This window comes from Nicotiana tomentosiformis, chromosome 12, assembly GCF_000390325.3.
Source record: "Nicotiana tomentosiformis chromosome 12, ASM39032v3, whole genome shotgun sequence".
Taxonomy (NCBI): Eukaryota; Viridiplantae; Streptophyta; class Magnoliopsida; order Solanales; family Solanaceae; genus Nicotiana; species Nicotiana tomentosiformis.
Window position 1 is genome coordinate 64,170,199 of NC_090823.1, and position 19,804 is coordinate 64,190,002.

General features: G+C 39.8%; 1 protein-coding gene across 1 annotated transcript; it reads right to left on the reverse strand.

Annotated features, from left to right (window-relative positions):
- Positions 1-17,482: 17,482 nt before the first annotated feature.
- LOC138902766 (uncharacterized) lies at positions 17,483-19,257 on the reverse strand. Its single transcript, XM_070190664.1, has 4 exons — positions 19,105-19,257; positions 18,561-18,968; positions 18,001-18,138; positions 17,483-17,878 (listed from the first exon to the last, which is right to left on the reverse strand). The coding sequence occupies exons 1-4, from the start codon at positions 19,255-19,257 to the stop codon at positions 17,483-17,485; spliced, it is 1,095 nt and encodes a 364-aa protein (XP_070046765.1).
- Between the last annotated feature and the right edge of the window lie 547 nt (positions 19,258-19,804).

Consider the following 19,804-nt stretch of genomic DNA (forward strand, 5'->3'; position numbering starts at 1 on the left):
ATAAACACAATGACAAAAGAATCTAGATACAACTGAAACACGTTGTTGATCAAGTATATGAAAAATACTGGGGCATTGGTCATCTCAAAAGACATCACCAAAAACTCATAGTGACCATAGCGGGTCCCGAAAGCTGTCTTCGGAATGTCTGAAGCCTGGATCTTCAAGTGATGGTACCTCGATCTCAAGTCAATCTTCTAGAATACCCTACATCAATACATGGTAGTGGGTATTTGTTCTTGATATTAACCTAGTTCAACTACCTGTAGTCAATGCCTATTCTCATATCTTTACAAATAGAAATGGGGCACCCCAAAGTGAACCACTCGGCCTAATAGAAGCCCTTATCAAGCAACTCCTGAAATTGTTCCTTTAAATTGTTTAACTCTACCGGTGCCATGCGATATGGTGGAATGGAGATGGGTTGAGTGCCCGACACCAAATCAATACCAAAATCAATATCCCTAAAGGGTGGCATGCCCAGTAGGAATGACGGAAACACATCCAGAAACTCTCTCACTATTGGAACTAACTCTACGGTAAGAAAATTAGTGCTAACTTCCTGCACAAAGGCTAAGTATGCCAAACACCCCTTCTCAACCATCTGTGGTGCCTTTAGAAAAGACACCACCCTACTAGGAACATAACCCAATGAACCTCTCCATTCTAACCTCGATAATCCCAGCATAACCAATGTCACGGTCTTAGCATGGCAATCAAGAATTACATGATATAGTGATAACCAATCCATGCCCAAAATCATATTAAAATCCACCATATTGAGTAACAGGAGGTCAACCCTAGTCTCATAGCCCCCAATAGTGAAAAAAAATAACAAATGACACGCTAATAGAATCCCCAACAGGTGCAAACACATACGAGTAAGTAGAGCCCGGATAATATAAAATTGATGCATCACTATGATAGACCGAAACAACATATGCGTTGATAGCATCTAATGCATCTACCTTAGTCCTACCAAAAAAAGCATAACAACGAGCATGGTCTCCCCCTCTAGGATGTCCTCTACCTGCCTGTCCTCCACCCTACCTGGTTGTGCAAGTAGAGTATCAACTAGAGCAGAAACCATGGCCTGAGTACCCTCTGGAGATCCACCCCTCCGAAGTCTGGGACTATCCCTCACAATATTTCTGTATAAACACACTCAAAACAACCTCTCTGTGGGGGTGGCTACTAGTATTGTGTCTGCCCCAGACGACTAGAATAACCGTTGAAGGAAGCCCGGGTAGAAGGTGCACTGAAAGATAGATGTCCAATATAAGTATCCTGAGGTCCTTGACAAGCTAAAGCACTATGAATAACCTGAAGCGCGGACTAGACTGGTTGACTGATAAAGCCTCTGCAATGACATGCTGAAACTGCAAAGCATGTACCACCAAAACCTCCGAAATATCGATGCCTCTTGGCCTCCCTATCCCCTCTCTTCTATGCCCGGATACGCTCCAATATCCTAGCAATCTCTATAACTTGATGGAATGGAGTCTCAGTCTCCAACTCCCGTGCCATCAAATATTTGAGGCTATAATTAAGACCCTCAATAAATCTGCAGACTCTCTCTCTCTCTAACAGTTGAAACTAAAGTAGGTGTATGACGAGATAACTCAGTTAACCCCATAGCATACTCGGACACAGTCATACTCCCTTAGCACAATTTCTCTAACTCGGTGCATAACGCATCCCTGTGGGTCGGTAGAATAAACTCCCTAAAGAAGAGACTAGTGAGCTAGGACTAAGTAAGCAGTGATGCGCTAGCTGACCTACTCACCTCATAAGTCTGCCACAATCTATATGCCTGCGCCGTCAAATGGAAAGTAGTAAGGTCGACGACCCCGCTCAACTCCATGATGCCCATAGCACGCAAGATACAGTGATATTGGTCTAAGAAACCTTGTGCATCCTCATAAGGCCCATCGCTAAAATGAGGAGGATGATACTTCTAGAACCTCTTCTGCCCTTCAACTGACGCAATTGGCCCAATCTCGGGTTGAACCGCAATCACAAGCTGCACAAGTATAAGACTCGGAGCCTGATCAACATGAGCCCATTGATCTGGAGTGTCGGTGGCGAGAGTGTGAGCTCCTCCCACAGCCTAAGAAGTACTTAGTGCAACTAGGAAAAGCCCTACCTGAGCCAAAGTACCAAACATGCTCAAAACGTGTGCTAAAGTCTCACGAAGTCTAGGGGTAGCAACAAGTGCCTTGGGTACCTGCTCCCCAATCGGTGCTACTAATGGCTCCTCAGTCAGGACCCCTCGTTGCAGCACATGCGTTGCATCTGCCTCCACCTCTGCTTCGGCCTCTCGCAACACCGGTGCCGGGGGCAACATCATCAGTAACTGATGCTCGTGTTCTCACAATTTGTGAAAGAATAGAAAGACAAAGGCTCAAACTCTGAAAGCAATAAATCTACATGATAAGGAATGAAGGTTCAAACTCTGAAAGCAGCGATCTGCAAGATTCTACTAAACTTTCTTATCACTCATAGAACCTATGAACCTAGAGCTCTAATACCAATTTGTCACCATCCAAAATCCCACCATAAGGGTCGTGATGGCACCTAATTCCTAAGACTAGGTAAGCCTATCACAAGATTAGATCAAACAAAATATAATGACGTAAATATTAAATAAAAGCTAAGAAATGCTATAACATAGCCAAAAGGGGAATAAAACAGCCATAAATCCCAAAATCTGGTAATACTAAGTCATAAGCTCTACAAAAATTACATAACAAGTCTCAAAGTTTACATCACTGTCTGGAATACATAAACAGTAACAAGAAAGTAAAGAGGATGACTCCGAGGCCTGCGAGCGTAACAACATGGATACCTTGAAGTCTCCAACGGCTCTAGCTCAACTCTCTAATGACCAACACGATCTGAGGTACCTGAATCTACACAAAGAATGTGCAGAAGTGTAGTATGAGCACACCAGAGTAGGTACCTAGTAAGTATCAAGACTAATCTCTGTGGAGTATTGACGAGGTTCAAGTCAAGACACTGACTAGTAAAACAACCTGTTCAAGATAATAAAATTAAGCTGACAACTGAAAGCATAACAAAATAGATGTCAACAACCTCGAAGAGCCAATAAAATCAAGTTCAAGTAGAATAACTCCTCTATACCAACCAATTTTCAAACTAGAGTGGGACATGTGATAGCAAATCAAATCAACCCATAACTCATGAAAATTATACGGTAGAAACATTTAAGTGAACAAGAATGTGACCAGAACATCAATTCCCATTCCAACACATGAACAATAACAACGGGACACCCCGAATTACCATATAACATCATCAACAAGCCAACCTTATGTCGCCGCATGAGCACCACAATGAAATATTCCCATTATATTGCAACACTCGCATAAACCATCCTTATCTCGCCGCATGCACATCAATAAACACCACCCTTATGTAGCCGCATGTGCATCTCGCCACATTTATACTCCACACAATAATAATTAAACCACATATCATGTCCATATGTGCCACAATTTCCCAAAACAACAAGACCCGAGGTCACCTCAAAAATAGGCTCAAAGCTCAACAATGATGTGCACAAGAATGTGATAATAATATAAGAGTATGGGGAATATTCAACAATAAAACATGTTCATATATCACACAACCCCAATTCAATGCATATTAGTAGCCTAATGTTTAATCCAGTTACAAACCACACATACGCCCGTGTAACACTCGTTACCTCGTGTACAAGTCGTTTCACATAACACGAACTTTGCAAATTAGGCCAAGTCCTAAGAGGTAATTCCCCCACACAAAGTTAGGCAATATACTTACTTCAAATAGCCCCAATCAATACTCTAATATATGTTTTACTTTAAAATTCACCTCCGCTCGGCTTAAATCTAGCCAAAAATGAATTAATAATATCAAACAATGCAAGAGAGATCAATTTCAATTAATAAAGTTGAGATCTTTTTACATTTCCCAAAAAGACAACAAAAGTTAACTCTAGGTTAGCTTGGTCAAAACCCGAATGGATTAATAGATTTCCATTACCCATAACCCACGCGTCCAAATATGTGATTTGTTTTCAAATCCGAGTCCAAATCGACTCTCAAATCTCAAATTTTTATTTTTCAAAACACGATTAAAAATCCCATAAAATTGCTTTCAAATCTCTTGATTTTGATGTTAGAATTCATAAATAAACATGTTATAATATCAAAATTGAGTCAAAATCACTTACCCAATAGCTTTGTATGAAAATCTTCTCCTGAAATTGCCTCCCACCGAGTCTAGGGCTCAAATATTTGATACAATTAGACAAAATCTTGAAATCCCACCTTTATGTTCAGCTTCAGAAGTTGCATTTGTAATGTGGGGTTGGACAATGTGACCATTCGCAAATGCAACCAAATGATCGCAAACACGGTTCCTGATATGCCCAAGGAATGTTGCAAAAGGGACACAGACTTCACATTTGCGAAGTCAGCCCATGTCGTAAAAGCGACCTGCCCAACCCAGAACCCCCTTCGTAATTGCGATCAAGGCATCACATTTGCGATGCCTGACACCCCCTGCCCACTCCGCAACTGTAACATGCTCTTCGCAATATGCGATAATCAAAATTGTGAATGTTACATCCCATATTTTCGTATATTAAAGTTTCGTCGTAAGTTAATCGACGTAAGTTCGGGAATGAGATTATTTGAGATTATAAGTATTACTCTATTTCAAACAAGTGATAAGTAAATTCGTGAAGGTAAGAGGGTAAGCGAATCAAAGAAAATGAGTTTCGTCGAAGTTTGACAATTTGGGATAAAATACGGTCTAAGCTATAATACCCCATATTTATGAACTAGTGCTATACAAGGTACCACATAACCAAGATAGTAAGGTGTATAAAGTGTGTTAAAAGTGAGTAGTATTTTAAATAATTTGAGATAATTCGTAATTATGCGAATAATTGGGTAATTATTGATTTTAGTGGAAGATTAACTATTTGATTAAGGCTTTTGGGTAAGCCTTAACGTGGCAGCAAGACAAATGGGTAACAATGACTCTTCATTCATATGCTATGTGGCATATTTAGAATAATTGGTCGCTAAGTCATCCCAAAAGTGGGGCCCCACAAATCTCAAAAAATAAGAGATTGTTATATATCATTTAAGAGGGAAATCATGGGCTGCTACGAACGCATGACATTTTCAAAAGAATTCTTATGAAACCTTATAAGAGATCTAGGCTTGCTAACGGATGGCTTGCTACAGTAGCGTAAAATGCGATTCTAAAGAGAGCACGGTACAATCTTTCTCAAGAATATCATACGGATTTTTTTCTACTTCGATCCGCCGTTACGTGTTTCATCGCAAAAGACGTGTATTAGAAGAATTGTCAAGAGAATCGGTCCAAGTATGTTAAGGCTATCCTTTCGTTCCTATTGGAATGATCCATATGATACAAACGAAACGAGCAAATGCACAAATTTCATAAATAACTCTATTCATAGAAATGCTAGAGATGCTTATGTTCTTGATTCCCCATGTGTCCTATTATTCTATCATATGTTCATAGGTCTCAAAAAATACGTAAGTTGATAAAGTTTATTTCATGATATTAATCAGAGGTATAATGGTCTTATACGTTTCGAGAGATTTTATTAACGTATTTCATTCATTTATACATATACATTAACCCATGACCAGATGGCGTTATATACGTGTATATTATATGTATATGGGATATGGGAAAAGGTTACGGTATTATATACGCACCACCACTTGATCAGCTGGTATACGTTGATGATTTGTCTACATTGGCCAAGATGATATGATGGGATGCCCTCAGAGGCTTGATGATGTTTTGAACGCATATACCTATGCATGGTATGACATTTATACGAATATGCATGGCATTATAGATATGAAATAATTCACAGAGCTATTCAGACTTACATGTCGAGTACTTTACTCCAGGTTTCTCTCATGTCTATTATTTACTGATTTTCATTCCTTACATACTCAGTACGTTATTTGTACTGATGTCCCTTTTGCCTGAGGACATTGCGTTTCATGCCCGCAGGTCCCGATAGACAGGTTGAGAGTCCTCCAAGTAGGCTATCAGCTCAGCGGAAGGTGTTGGTGCGCTCCATTTGCTCCGGAGTTTCTATTTGGTCAGTATGATTAGGACATGTATTGATTGGTATGGTGGGGCTCTGTCCCGACTTTTATGACAATTATGTATTCTTAAAGGTTTGAAGACATATGTCATGTACGTAAAGGATTGTATGGCCTTATCGGCCTATGTTTAGTGCACGGGTGATCATTTTGTTCTTATAGGCCCGTATGTCTTATGTATAAGTTGGTATTACATGTTTTATTTTAGTTATCCTACGGCAGTTGTTCCGTCTGATTTACCTATGATAGCATTATACAAAAAGATACGTTATGTTGGTACTCGGTTGAGTAAGGTACCGGGTGCCAGTCGCGGCCCATCGGTTTGGGTCGTGACAAAAGTGGTATCTGAGCAGTTCTGTCCTTGGGAGTCTAAAAGCCGTGTCTAGTAGAGTCTTGTTTATATGTGTGTTGTGCACCACACTTATAAGCAGGAGGCAACATGGCATTTAGGACGGTCACTCTTTCTTTTTAATCTAGATCGTGTGGTAGACCACAGTTGTAAGAATTTAAACTCCTAAATTCTATTTTATTTGTAATAAGATGATACCTACTTCCAAAATACAGTTGGTAAGAGATTGAATATGGTTGTGGAAGAGTTGGATCAGAGGAACTCGATTTTGCATCATGCTTATGATGAATTAATGTGAGGTCTTCAGCAGAACGTGTATGTACTAAGGCATTTAAGCTTCGTGATAAGGAGCCTTAAGGTAAGAATATTTATCCCCCCATATGGTGAAAGGCAACGAGAGAATCAGAAAGTACAAGTTTCATCAAGTAAAAGAAGCAAGGTGAAGAAGGGTACGAGGTACACAGTTAATGAAGATTAACATTATTTACAATTCAAGCAGATAAATATAAGCATTTTGAGTTACCTTCAATTGTAACAGGGGTATATATAATCAGTCACACCCATCTCTGTTATGCTCCATGGGATCCAACAGATATAGTTTAAGAGAAGGACGGGACATCAGGATCCATTTGGGTTTAAAATAACCCAAAATGTTGGATGGATTGTTAGCGTTAGCTGACATTTTTGAAGGATATTACAAACGTGGTAATAATTCTCCTTGTGAGACACCCAGATGGTGCATTCTATAATAGTACAGCTAGATATGAATACTAGAGTGTTCAAATATTTTTTTTACAAATACAGGTACTCGAATCCTGGAAGGGATCAATATTACCTTAGTATGGCTTCCGTCCCTAGTAGAGAAAGAATGTTAGGCAACCCGAAGAGCCAGTAGATGGAGCAAGTAGAGCTAAAAGCAAAAGAATGTCTTGTTCGAGTTTTCATAATAAAGTGATAGACAGAAATATTCGCAGGGAAATAAGAAGAGAGTTAAGGAAGCATTATGAGTAAGATGTGATACATGGATGACAACGGTAGATAAAAAATGGATGACAGTATTACAGAGTCTATAGTTAAGTGAAGGAAAATACGAGAGGTGACGGGCCTTGAGACCACAAAAGAGTATGGGCCATAGAATCATGTCCTCATTTCGAGAAATAAGTTTGTGACTCCAACGCGACTACCAGAAGGAAAGGTTAGACCCCAGAATAATAGAAATCGGTATGGGCTGGTGAGTAAGATAAACTAAACATGAATTAGGGATTGAGTGATTTGATAATGGTCGACGTCATGAGAATTTCATATTTCATTCCGGTGATAATAGAATGGACAACAGAAGAAGATTCATGAGAAATTCAGATAATGGTCATTCAGGAAGACGCTTCCCTAAAGAAAACAATGTGAGCAAAGTTAAGCTTAAGGGGCTGTATGTGCTAGTTACACTAGGTGTCTCCCTCGTGAGTAAGGAATTTTGTTATCCTTGGTACAGTAGGATTACTGCGAGGCGAGTAAGAGTCATCGATGATGTGAAAAGATGCTAAAGATGAAGAGGTAAAACATCTATACGTAGATCATCGTAGCACTAAATCTTAGTACTCCCCTAAAGGGAGGAATATGGTGTGATGTGGCATTAAGTCAGAATTAAGTGGTTCTAGTAACTATGGAATGGTAAAGGAAGAATGCGGTAAAAATGAAAAAGAAATGAGATTACACTTATTCAACTCCTACGTATATGCTACGATTCCAGAACATTATGCAAGTATGGCGTCAAGGAGAGGAAGTAAGGGTTCCTGCCCGAGATGTTATTGATAGATAAGGAGCCAGTGCGAGACGTAAGTTAAGACAAAGGAAATAACCCAAAAGCGATTACGCGGAATATTGATATGGGAATGGGCCAATGGATAGTTAGTAGCTGATGCAGGAAGAGCCTGGTTATGGCTAGACAAGAGGTTATAGACAAATCAGCAGATCGTGCAAGATAAATATAGTAAACCCCAAAATAGTAAATCCAGCCTTACAGTTATGACATTGTAATACTTGAGATATACTCAGATAGGAGTTGGGATGGTTAAAGGTACCTATGAGTATTACGGAAATAAAATAGAATGCCACTAGGAAGACAGACAAAATATCAGTTCAGAAGCAACCCACAAGCATAAGGGCGTGTTGGTAAGTAACTACGGATAATTATAAGCGAGGAAGGACATCAAAAATTCCGTCGAGTATACAATATAATAAGCTCGCAGCTTTACAAGAGTCAGAGGATCCTCCCTAAGTACTACAATGAAAGACTAGCGGAGGAAATAAGGAAGAAGGCTTCAACCTAAGTACAGTGAAGAGGAAATGGTCTTGTAACAATAGTCTTACTACAACATTGTATGCACTCCATAAGAAAGTGGCACCTACCATGGCTAATGAATGGGAAGTGAAAATCAAAAGTAATATTCAAGATCATATGAGTTGCACGAAAATTCCGGCATGCATGGGAACTACGATAAGATAAGTATGCACGCAACAAGGGGCAGAAAGACCAGGAAAGGTAATAGCTTACGTTTAAAGAAATCTGAGAAGTAATAAAAGGAATTATTCGATCAATGATCCAGAGTTAGTTACGTTATGAATACACTTAAGAGTTTGGATTATTATCCATGCAGCATATATGTTGACAATCATACAGCTGTAGAAGACTCCGGTATAAGTTAAAAGAAAGAATTGAGTCCAGGTCATAGACAAGGGATTGAATTGTTAGATGATGGTGTCACGGATATTCCATAGCATCTATGAAAGGCTAAAGTAATAACTAATACCATGAGCCGCAAATAGCTTAAGCCTACATAAATGTTAATCAGAGGAAAGAGGAAATTAAAGAGTTACATTAACTAAGTAAATCAGGAGCCTGATTATTTGACCCAGAAAATCATAGACCTCGTGATTGAGAATATTGCAGAATCACCCTTAATATCAGAGGTACAAGAGAGATAGTACAACATCCATATTCTATAATGGCTCTACGATAAAGCCAATTAGAAGAGTACCAGCCTTATAAGAAGTCAGTATGAAGCTCCCACCAGATTGTATATGCATCACAGGTGCAAGTATTATAGTAGAGCTTCAAGTTGTGGATGTGAATTATATCTATGTTAAAGCGAGGTCATGAAAGATATAGAAGATGTGATGCGAGATTTTAAGGTAAGTAAGGTAAAGGTGAACAACGTACGAGATACTCAAATGCAGAAGGTTGTGAATAATCCATACTGCAGATAGAAGGTTAGAAGCACTGGGATTTAGTATCCAGGAATGGTAGTGGTGTCGTCAGTGGCATATCTTCCAGCCTATGGTTTCTAGGTATCGAGAGGCCTAGTTAAGAGAGTAAAGAAGAGTTAGTGACGATGTGATGTCTCGCTTGACGTCCCAGAATAACATAAGGAAGTCTATGGTGCAAGCAAGTTGAAGGAAGATTTCAAGTAGTATAAATAGATATGTGTAGGTCGCAAGCTAAAGTATGGTGGAGCGATAAGGTTTTAGGAAGACAGGATTAAGGATAAGAAAAGGTAAGTGAGAAGGTGACGAGAATGGATAAGTTCTCGAGATTAAGCCCATGAAAACAAGAGAGCTGATGGGTTCTTTAAGTTATAGAAAGCTTAGTATAGCCTGAATGAACTCAAAGGAGTCTAAGACTAATAGCATTTAGAAGAGATAGAATGCTGCCCTGGTAGTACAATGAGGGTGTAATTCATGAATTGTATGTGAAAAAAATACCTACGTAAGGTTAATCACATTGGGATGCTATACAATACGGTTATTGAAGTACAGTATCACCCCTAAGTGGATTAGGAAAATCACTTCAAATATTCCTCGATGCAACTTAAATCATAGTGGCAAGGTATTACGTAAGAAGTTTCAAGTTATTAGTGGTAGATTGTATATCGATATTGAGGTGAATCAACAATGGATGGATAAAAGTTACAAATTATGAGATGAGAATAGGACATCACTCTTGAGATGAACAGTGATGAAGAAGCATTAAAGGACTTAGATTTATACATGTAGGATAAGCAACGAAAGTAACCTGGAGTTTGGTAACAGACCTCAGTAACGATAAATCAAAGTAAGAGTTATGGTATAGTATGACCTACCTTGATGCGGTAAAGCCATACGGAAGGATAATCGGGTCTATGCAATAAGGTATAACAATATTCGTAAGTTCGACAAAGTACCGAGAGAAGAGCTTCAGTATACGTATAGATGCCCAGAGTGATATCTTATCAAGCTCTGTATATGTTTACACAGTGAGGCCTAGAGATTGGCTAAAAGCTAGAGGAAAAAAGAAAGAAGAGTCGCATAGGCACATTTACAAGGTCAGAATCGTACATGTTGCATGATAAAAGGTAACAACAGTTACGAGATTGAAAGGATTCCGACCACAAGTCATGGTGTAAGAAAGAGGCCTTAAGGGGAGAATGCCCTAGCCCTTGGAGTTATTCACAGAACAGTTACCTAGATGGAAAGAAGAGTATTAAAGTGTTCGAAAGAACTATAGGTTAGGATAATGATAAGTGCATCAGTTAACATTCGAGGATGAATGTTCCAGGGGGTGATTTTATATCCCGCATTTACGTATGTTAAAGTTTCGTCGTAAGTGAATCGACGTAAGTTCGGGAATCAGATTATTTGAGATTATAAGTATTACGCTATTTCAAACAAGTGATAAGTAAATTCGTAAAGGTGAGAGGGTAAGCGAATCAAAGAAAATGAATTTCGTTGAAGTTTGATAATTTGGGATAAAACACGGTCCAAGCTATAATACCGCATATTTATGGACTAGTGCCAAAAAAGGTACCCTATAACCAGGATAGTAAGGTGTATAAAGTGTGTTAAAAGTGAGTAGTATTTTAAATAATTTGAGATTCTTCTTAATTATGTGGATAGTTGGGTAATTATTAATTTTAGTGGAATATTAACTATTTAATTAAGGCTTTTTGGATAAGCCTTAACGTGGCAGCAAGACAAATGGGTAACAATGACTCTTCACTCATACGCTATGTGGCATATTTAGAAGAATTGGTGGCTAAGTCATCACAAAGGAATTCTTATGAACCCTTATAAGAGAGCTAGGCTTGCTAACGGATGGCTTGCTACAGTAGTGTAAAATGCGATTCTAAAGAAAGCACGGTATAATCTTTCTCAAGAATATCATATGAATTTTTCTCTACTTTGATCTGCCGTTACGTGTTTCGTCGTAAAAGACGTGTGTTAGAAAAATCGCCAAGAGAATCAGTCCAGGTATGTTAAGGCTATCCTTTCTTTCCTTTTGGTATGATCCATATGATACAAACGAAACGAGCAAATGCACAAATTCCATAAATAACTCTATTTATAGAAATGCTAGAGATGCTTATGTTCTTGATTCCCCATGTGTCCTATTATTCTATCATATGTTCATGGGTCTCAGAAAATACGTAAGTTGATAAAGTTTATTTTATGACATTAATCAGAGGTATAATGGTCTTATGACGTTCCGAGGGATTTTATTAACGTATTTCATATGCATTTCATTCATTTATGCATGTACATTGACCCATGACCCGATGGCATTATATACACGTATATTATATGTATATGGGATATGGGAAAAAGTTACAGCGTTCTATACGCACCACCACCTGATCAGCTGGTATACGTTGATGATTTGCCCACAGTGGCCGAGATGATATGATGGGATGGCCTCAGAGGCTTGATGATGTTATGAACGCATATACCTATGCATGGTATGATATTTATACGCATATGCATGGCATTATAAATTTGAAATAATTCACAGAGCTATTCAGACTTACATGTCAAGTCCTTTACTCCATGTTTCTCTCATGTCTATTATTTACTGATTTCCATTCCTTACATACTCGGTACGTTATTTGTACTGACGTCCCTTTTGCCTGGGGATGCTGTATTTCATGCCCGCAGGTCCCTATAGACAGGTTGAGAGTCCTCCAAGTAGGCTATCAGCTTAACGGGAGGTGTTGGTGCGCTCCATTTGCTCCGGAGTTGCTATTTGGTCAGTATGATTAGGACATGTATTGATTAGTATGGCGGGGCTCTGTCCCGAACTTTATGACAATTATATATTCTTAGAGGCTTGTAGACATATGTCATGTACGTAAAAGATTGTATGGCCTTGGCAGCCTATGTTTAGTGCACGGGTGATCATTTTGGTCTTATAGGCCCGTATGTCTTATGTATAAGTTGGTATTACATGTTTTATTCTAGTGATCCTATGATAGCCTTTTCATCTCATTTACCTATGATAGCATGATAAGAAAAGATACATTATGTTTGTACTCAGTTGAGTAATGTACCGGGTGCCCGTCGCAGCCCATCGGTTTGGGTCGTGACAGTGAACTGGTGCTCCCATTCACGAGAACTGCAACACCATCACACCAGCAATCACTGAATAAATCCAAAATACTCCGAAACGCATCCAAAACTCACCCGAGTCCCCGGGGCTCCACACCAAATATCCACACAAGTTTAATAACATCACACAAACTCACTTGCAAGCTCAAAATACCAAAAATAAACACCCGGAACCATGAATCGAACACCAAAATGCATAGAAATCACAATGAAACTCAAGAACTTGTAAAATCACAACCAATGGTCTGATTCCTACGAAACCAACTCGAAGTGACACTAAACATTGAACTCAAGTTAAAAATGATGAAATAAACCTATTCCAAATCCCAAAACCAAAATCCAAACTCGATTGCCACAAATTCAACCCATGATCAAACTTAATAAAATTCTAAATATTCAAATTGCCAACTTTCGGCAAATAGAGCCAATTCAACCTAGGAACCTCCGAATTCAATTCGGAGCATATGCCTCAGTCCAAAATCACCATATGAACGTATTAGAACCATCAAAATACCGTTGCCCTATCATTTTCTCAAAAGTCAAACTAGGTTAATATTTCTAACCTAAGCTTCTAAACTAGGAACCGTCATGACCGAAAACCCAACCAGTCGTAATGGCGCCTTACACACTTGCTAGGCAAGCCAGACATAACAATAAATAACCAAAATAGTAGAATTTATAGAAGTAACATAATTTTAAAGCCTTAATAACATGATAATTCCCCCAAAACTGGTAAATACGTAGTCATGAGCTCTAATACGGGAATACAACTCTAATACAACAGTACATAAGAAACGTGACGTCAAGGCTGCGGTCGAGAATGCAGTTATACCTCGTCTCTCAATGATCAACTCTGCTACAAGACTCAGCTACTGATGACGGGGTCCGACACCTAGATCTGCACAATTAAGTGCAGATTGTAGCATGAGTACAATCCACCTAATGTACTTAGAAAGTATCATAACAAAACACGGCGAGGTAAAAGAAACAAGAATTAAAAATGATACTTGCTATAACATGTGTAGTTTCATAAACTCAACAGTACAGAACAATAATGTGATCAAGTCATACAACATAGAAATGAACCTTCTATGTGTGAACAATTATTCAAGTTCTATGCACAGTCAATGTTATGGCATATAAAGATGATATGCAATTAACTCAAAAATTAACCACGGAAACTGCAAGTAAAAATAAAATGTAAAATCCAAGGCAAACACTTGCCAGATTTTTCTCAATAATGCCATATCCGTACTAAACGACTTATCAGTTTCCTCAAATCCGCGTGTAAACAATCAAGAGAGAAACATGAGAGGGTGACCCTAGGAGGATGAATCCATATTCACACAATGCACGGACAACTCACGTCCTAACAATATCAACTATACGGACAACTCATGTGCTGCACGGACAATATACATGCAAATAATATTAAAATCGGGATCGGCCTGGCATGCTCACAGCTACTAGCCCAGATCATAATCACAAAAAAGCAAATATACGAGAATACATCTACCTGAACAATAATTATAAAGTTTCATACTCCCGAACTGGAATAAATAACATGCTATAGCGTAGGTTTGTGCAATATGTGCTATCACAGCTAGAATGGACAATTTCATCATGAAATAGCAATTTATCGATTCAATCGGGAGAATAACCTCAACAAATCTCAAATGTGGTATAAATAACTCACAAAGGGGTACAAATACGATAAACATCATAGCTTGAATCTTAGCAGACAATTCAAGAGATATCATAGCCTAAGCACTAACCAGAGTGTGAAATTAGTACCCTAGTGCACGCATATGGGCTCAACCCCACTCATATGTGCCATTCATAGCACGTAGCTATCACAAATGATTCACGCAACTATTTTCTCAACCAAGTTTAGGTAAGATACTTACCTCAAGCAAGCTAAATCACTCCTCTAACAAGCCCTTCCACTCGTATCAATATCCGAACGGCTCGAATATAGACAAAATAAATTAATACCATCAAAAATAGTCATAGGAAATAATTCTGAATGAGAAAGCTAAAGTCTTAAATCAAATATGCAAAGTCAACCCAAAAGGTCAATCGTGGGCCCGTACCCCAAAACCCGATAAAATTCACAAATTTCGTACACACATTCAATTACGAGTCCAACCACATTGATTTCACGCAATTCCATCCACAAATCGACCCTCTAATCCTCACATCTCACACTCCAATGACATAGCTCAAAAATCCCCAAATCCCACCTTAGGTTCATGAAAATGTGGTGTAAAAATCAATGGGTAACCAATATCTAGCACGAAGAGTGAGTAAAAGTTATTACCTCTTCAATTATGGTGAAAAGCACTCCAAATATCTCCCTTAGCCGAGCTCCACAACTCCCAAAATCAGAAAAACAATGAAACCCTTCGATATAAAATTTGCGGTCTAAGGAAGCGCTCCTGGGACGTCGCATTTGCGGAAATTCCTTTGCAGATGTGGAAATCACTGATGAGCGCCCACTAACTCCGCACTTGTCCGCTTCTGCGGGCTCCTAGCCGCTTCTACGGATCTACGCGGAGTCCTACGCACCTGTGCTTGCAAACTTGTGCCCAGCCATCCTCATCTGTGGATTCCCTCAACAGCCTCCCTTTTTACTTCTGCGGTTCTCGCACACACGACCAATACATTGCAAGTGCAAATGCACCAGGCTTCAAAAACTTCAGCCGAACTCCTAGTCCAAAGATGGCCCGAACTCCATTCGAATCACACCCGAGACCCCATCCAAACATACCAATAAGTCCTAAAACACAATACGGGCTAACTAAAAGCCTCAAATCACATCAAACAACATCAAAATTATGAATCGCACCCAATTCAAGCCTAATGAAAGTAATGAACTTTCAACTTCTAAAACTAATGCCGATCCATATCAAATCAACTCCGAAAGACATCAAATTTTGCACTCTAGTCTCAAATGACACAACGGACCTACTCAAACTCCCGGAACCAAAATCCGAACCCGATATCAAAAAAGTCAACTCTCAGTCAAAGCTCTCAGCCTTCCAAACCTTTAACTTTCCAACTTTCTCCAACAAGGGTCAAACCAAGCTATGGGCCTCCAAATCAATATCTGGACATACGTCTAAGTCAAAAATCACCATACGAATCTATTAGAACCATCAAAACTCTATTCCGGAGACATGTACATAAAAGTTAAAATCCAGTCAACTCTTTTAATTTAAACTGCCAACCTTGGGACTAAGTGTCCAATACATCCCGAAACCATCCCAGAACCTATCCAACTACCCGGCAAGTCATATAACAACAAATGAACATAGGAGAAGCAATAAATAAGGGAACGGGGCTACAATACACAAAATGATCGGCCGAGTAGTTACATTCTCCCCCTCTTACACAATGTTCGTCTTCTAACGGGTCTAGAATCATACCTGGAGTCTCAAATAGGTGTGGGTAACTACTCTGCATCTCCCGCTTGGTCTCCCAAGTAGTCTCCTCGACCAGCTAACCTCGCCAATGAACATTCACTAATGATATATTCTTCAACCTCAATTTTCGAACCTACCGGTCCAAAATGGCCACTGGTTCCAAATCATAAGTCAAATCCCCATCCAGTTGTACCATGTTAAAGTCAAAAATATGTGACGAATCACCATAATACTTCCGGAGCATAGAAACAAGAAACACTAGGTAAAGACTAGGTGGCAATGCAAGTCTATAGGACCAATGTACCGAGGGGTCAACTTGCCCTTCTTCCCGAACCTTATCACACCCTTCATGGGCAAACCTTTGAGCAAAAGCCTCTCACCCACCATATAGGCAACATTATGAACCCTCATATAAGCATAACTCTTCTCTCTAGACTGTGTCGTACGGAGCTGCTCCAAGATCAACTTCACTTTCTCCAAGGCATCACTGACCAAATCAGTGCCCAACAACATAGCCTCCCGATGCTCAAACCAACCAACTGGAGAACGATATCTCGTCCTATATAAGGCCTCATAAGGAGCCATATGGACACTCGACTGGTAACTGTTGTTGTAGGCGATCTTTGCTAATAGAAGAAACTGATCTCATGAACCTCCAAAATCCATAACATAGGCACGTAACATGTCCTCCAAGATCTGAATGGTGCGCTCCGACTATCCGTCCATTTGGTGATGGAATGTTGTACTTAACTCCACCCGTGTTCCCAACTCTCACTGCACTGCTCTCAAAACTATGTTATGAATTACGTGCCTCGGTTAGAAATGATGGAAATGGGCATGCCATGTATGGGGATAATGTCACCACCGGAATGATGTGTGCAGACGTAGTCAATCGGTCACAATAACCTAAACTACGTCATATTTCATCAATGTCTGTGGTAAGCCTACCAAAAAATCCATAGTGATGCGCTCCTACTTCCACTCTCTATCTCCAATTTCTGAGTCAACCCTCTCGATTTCTGATGCTCATACTTCACCTTTTGACAATTCAAACACCAGGAGACATAAGAAATAATATCTTTCTTCATTCTCCGCCACCAATAGGGTTGTTTCAAGTCACGATACATCTACGTGATTCCTGGGTGAATGTAATAGTGCGAGCTGTGAGCCTCCTCAATGATCAGATCTCTCAACCCATCAACATTTGGAACACAAAACCGGCCTTGAAGCCACATAACACCATCATCACCAATCACAACCTCCTTAACACCACCCCTCTGCACCGTGTCCCTCAACACCAAGAAGTGAGAATCATCAAAATAACGAGCCATAGTACGCTTCAGCAATGATGATTGTGCCACAACACAAACAAGAACACGGCTAGGCTGCGAAACATCCAATCTCACAAACTGATTGGCCAAGGCCTGAACATCCATGGCTAGAGGCCTCTCTATTATCGGTAAATACGCCAAACTGCCCATACTCTCAGACTTCCTACATAATGCATCGGCCACCACATTGGCCTTTCCCGAATGATATAATATAATGATATCATAGTCATTAAGCAACTCTAACCATCTCCTCGACGCAAATTAAGGTCCTTCTACTTGAACAGATGTTGGAGACTCCGATGGTCAGTATAGACCTCACAATGAACACCGTATAGATAGTGCCTCAAAATCTTCAATGAGTGAACAATTGCTGCTAACTCTAAATCATGCACGAGAAAATTCTTCTCATGAAACTCCAATTGTGGAGACACGTAGGCAATTACCCTACCTTCCTGCATCAACACCGTGCTAAGACCAATACGTGATGCATCACAATACATAGAGTAAGAACCCAAACCTGTAGGCAACACCATCACTAGGCTATAGTCAGTGGAATATTGAGCTTTTGAAAGCTCTCCTCACACTCATCAGACAACCTGGATGGGGCACCCTTCTAGGTCAATCTAGTCAAAGATGTAGCAATGGACGAGAAACCCTCTACAAAACGACGAGAATAGCCTTCCAAATCCAAGAAGCTTCGAATCTCTGTAACTGAAGACGGACTAGGCCAACTCTGAGTTGCCTCAATATTCTTCGAATCCACCTTGATCCCCTCACTAGACCCCACGTGGCCCAAGAATGCCACCGAATCAAGCTAGAACTCACACTTGAAGAATTTAGCATATAGTTTCTTCTCCCTCTAGGTCTGAAGTACAATCCTCATATGTTGCTCATGGTCCTTCGGGATGTATGAGTACACCAACATGTCAGCAATGAACATATTGACAAAATAATCAATATACGGCTGGAATACATTGTTCATCGGGTGCATAAAGGCTTCTAGGGCATTGGTCAGCCTAAAAGACATCACAAGAAACTCATAGTGCCCATAGCGAGTTCTGAAAGCTGTTTTCACAATATCTAACTCCCAGATCTTCAGCTGATGATACTCCTCTCTCAAATAAATCTTCGAGAACACTCTAGCACCATCAAACTGATCAAACAAGTCATCAATATGTGGTAGTGGGTACTTGTCCTTAATTGTAACTGTGTTCAGCTGTCGGTAGTCAATACACATCCTCATAGTACCATCCTTCTTCTTCACAAATAGAACTGGTGCACCCTAAGATGACATACTGGACTTGATAATCCCTTATCAAGCAAATCCTGAAGTTGTTCCTTTAACTCCTTTAATTCCACTGGTCCCATGAGATATGGTGGAATAGAAATAGGATGATTGCCCGGCACCAAATCAGTACCAAAATCAATATCCATGTCGGTGGAATGCCTGGCGGGTATGTTGGAAATATATCTGGAAAGTCTCTCACTACTGGAACTGACTCAATTGTAGGAGTATCAGCACTAACATCCCTTACGAAGGCCAAATATGCCAGACATCCCTTCTCAACCATCTGTGAGCCTTCAAATATGAAATCACTCTACCAGGAACATATTCAGGGAACCTCTCCACTCTTACCACGACATCCCCAGCATCGCCAGCATAACGGTATTAGCATGACAATCAAGGATAGTGTGACATGGCGACAACCAATCCATGCCCAAAATCATGCCAAAATCAACCATGCTAAGAAGTAAATGATTAATTCTCATCTCGTAAACAGTCACCACACACGATCGATATACACAGTCCACAATAATGGAATCACCCACCATCATAGATACATGAATAGGAATAACTAAAGAATCACGAGGCATATCCAAAAAAACAAGCAAAGTATGATAACATATATGAGTATGTTGAACCAGGGTCAAATATTACTAAAGCATCCCTGTGGCAATACAAAAACAATACATGTGATCAAGACATCGGACGCAACTACGTCTGGCCTAGCACAAAATGCATTGCAAGAAGCGTGACTACCACCTAGTCGACCTCCCCCTCTAGGGCAACCTCAAAATGCCTAAGTCCCACCCCTAGCCGGTTGTGCGGGTAATGCA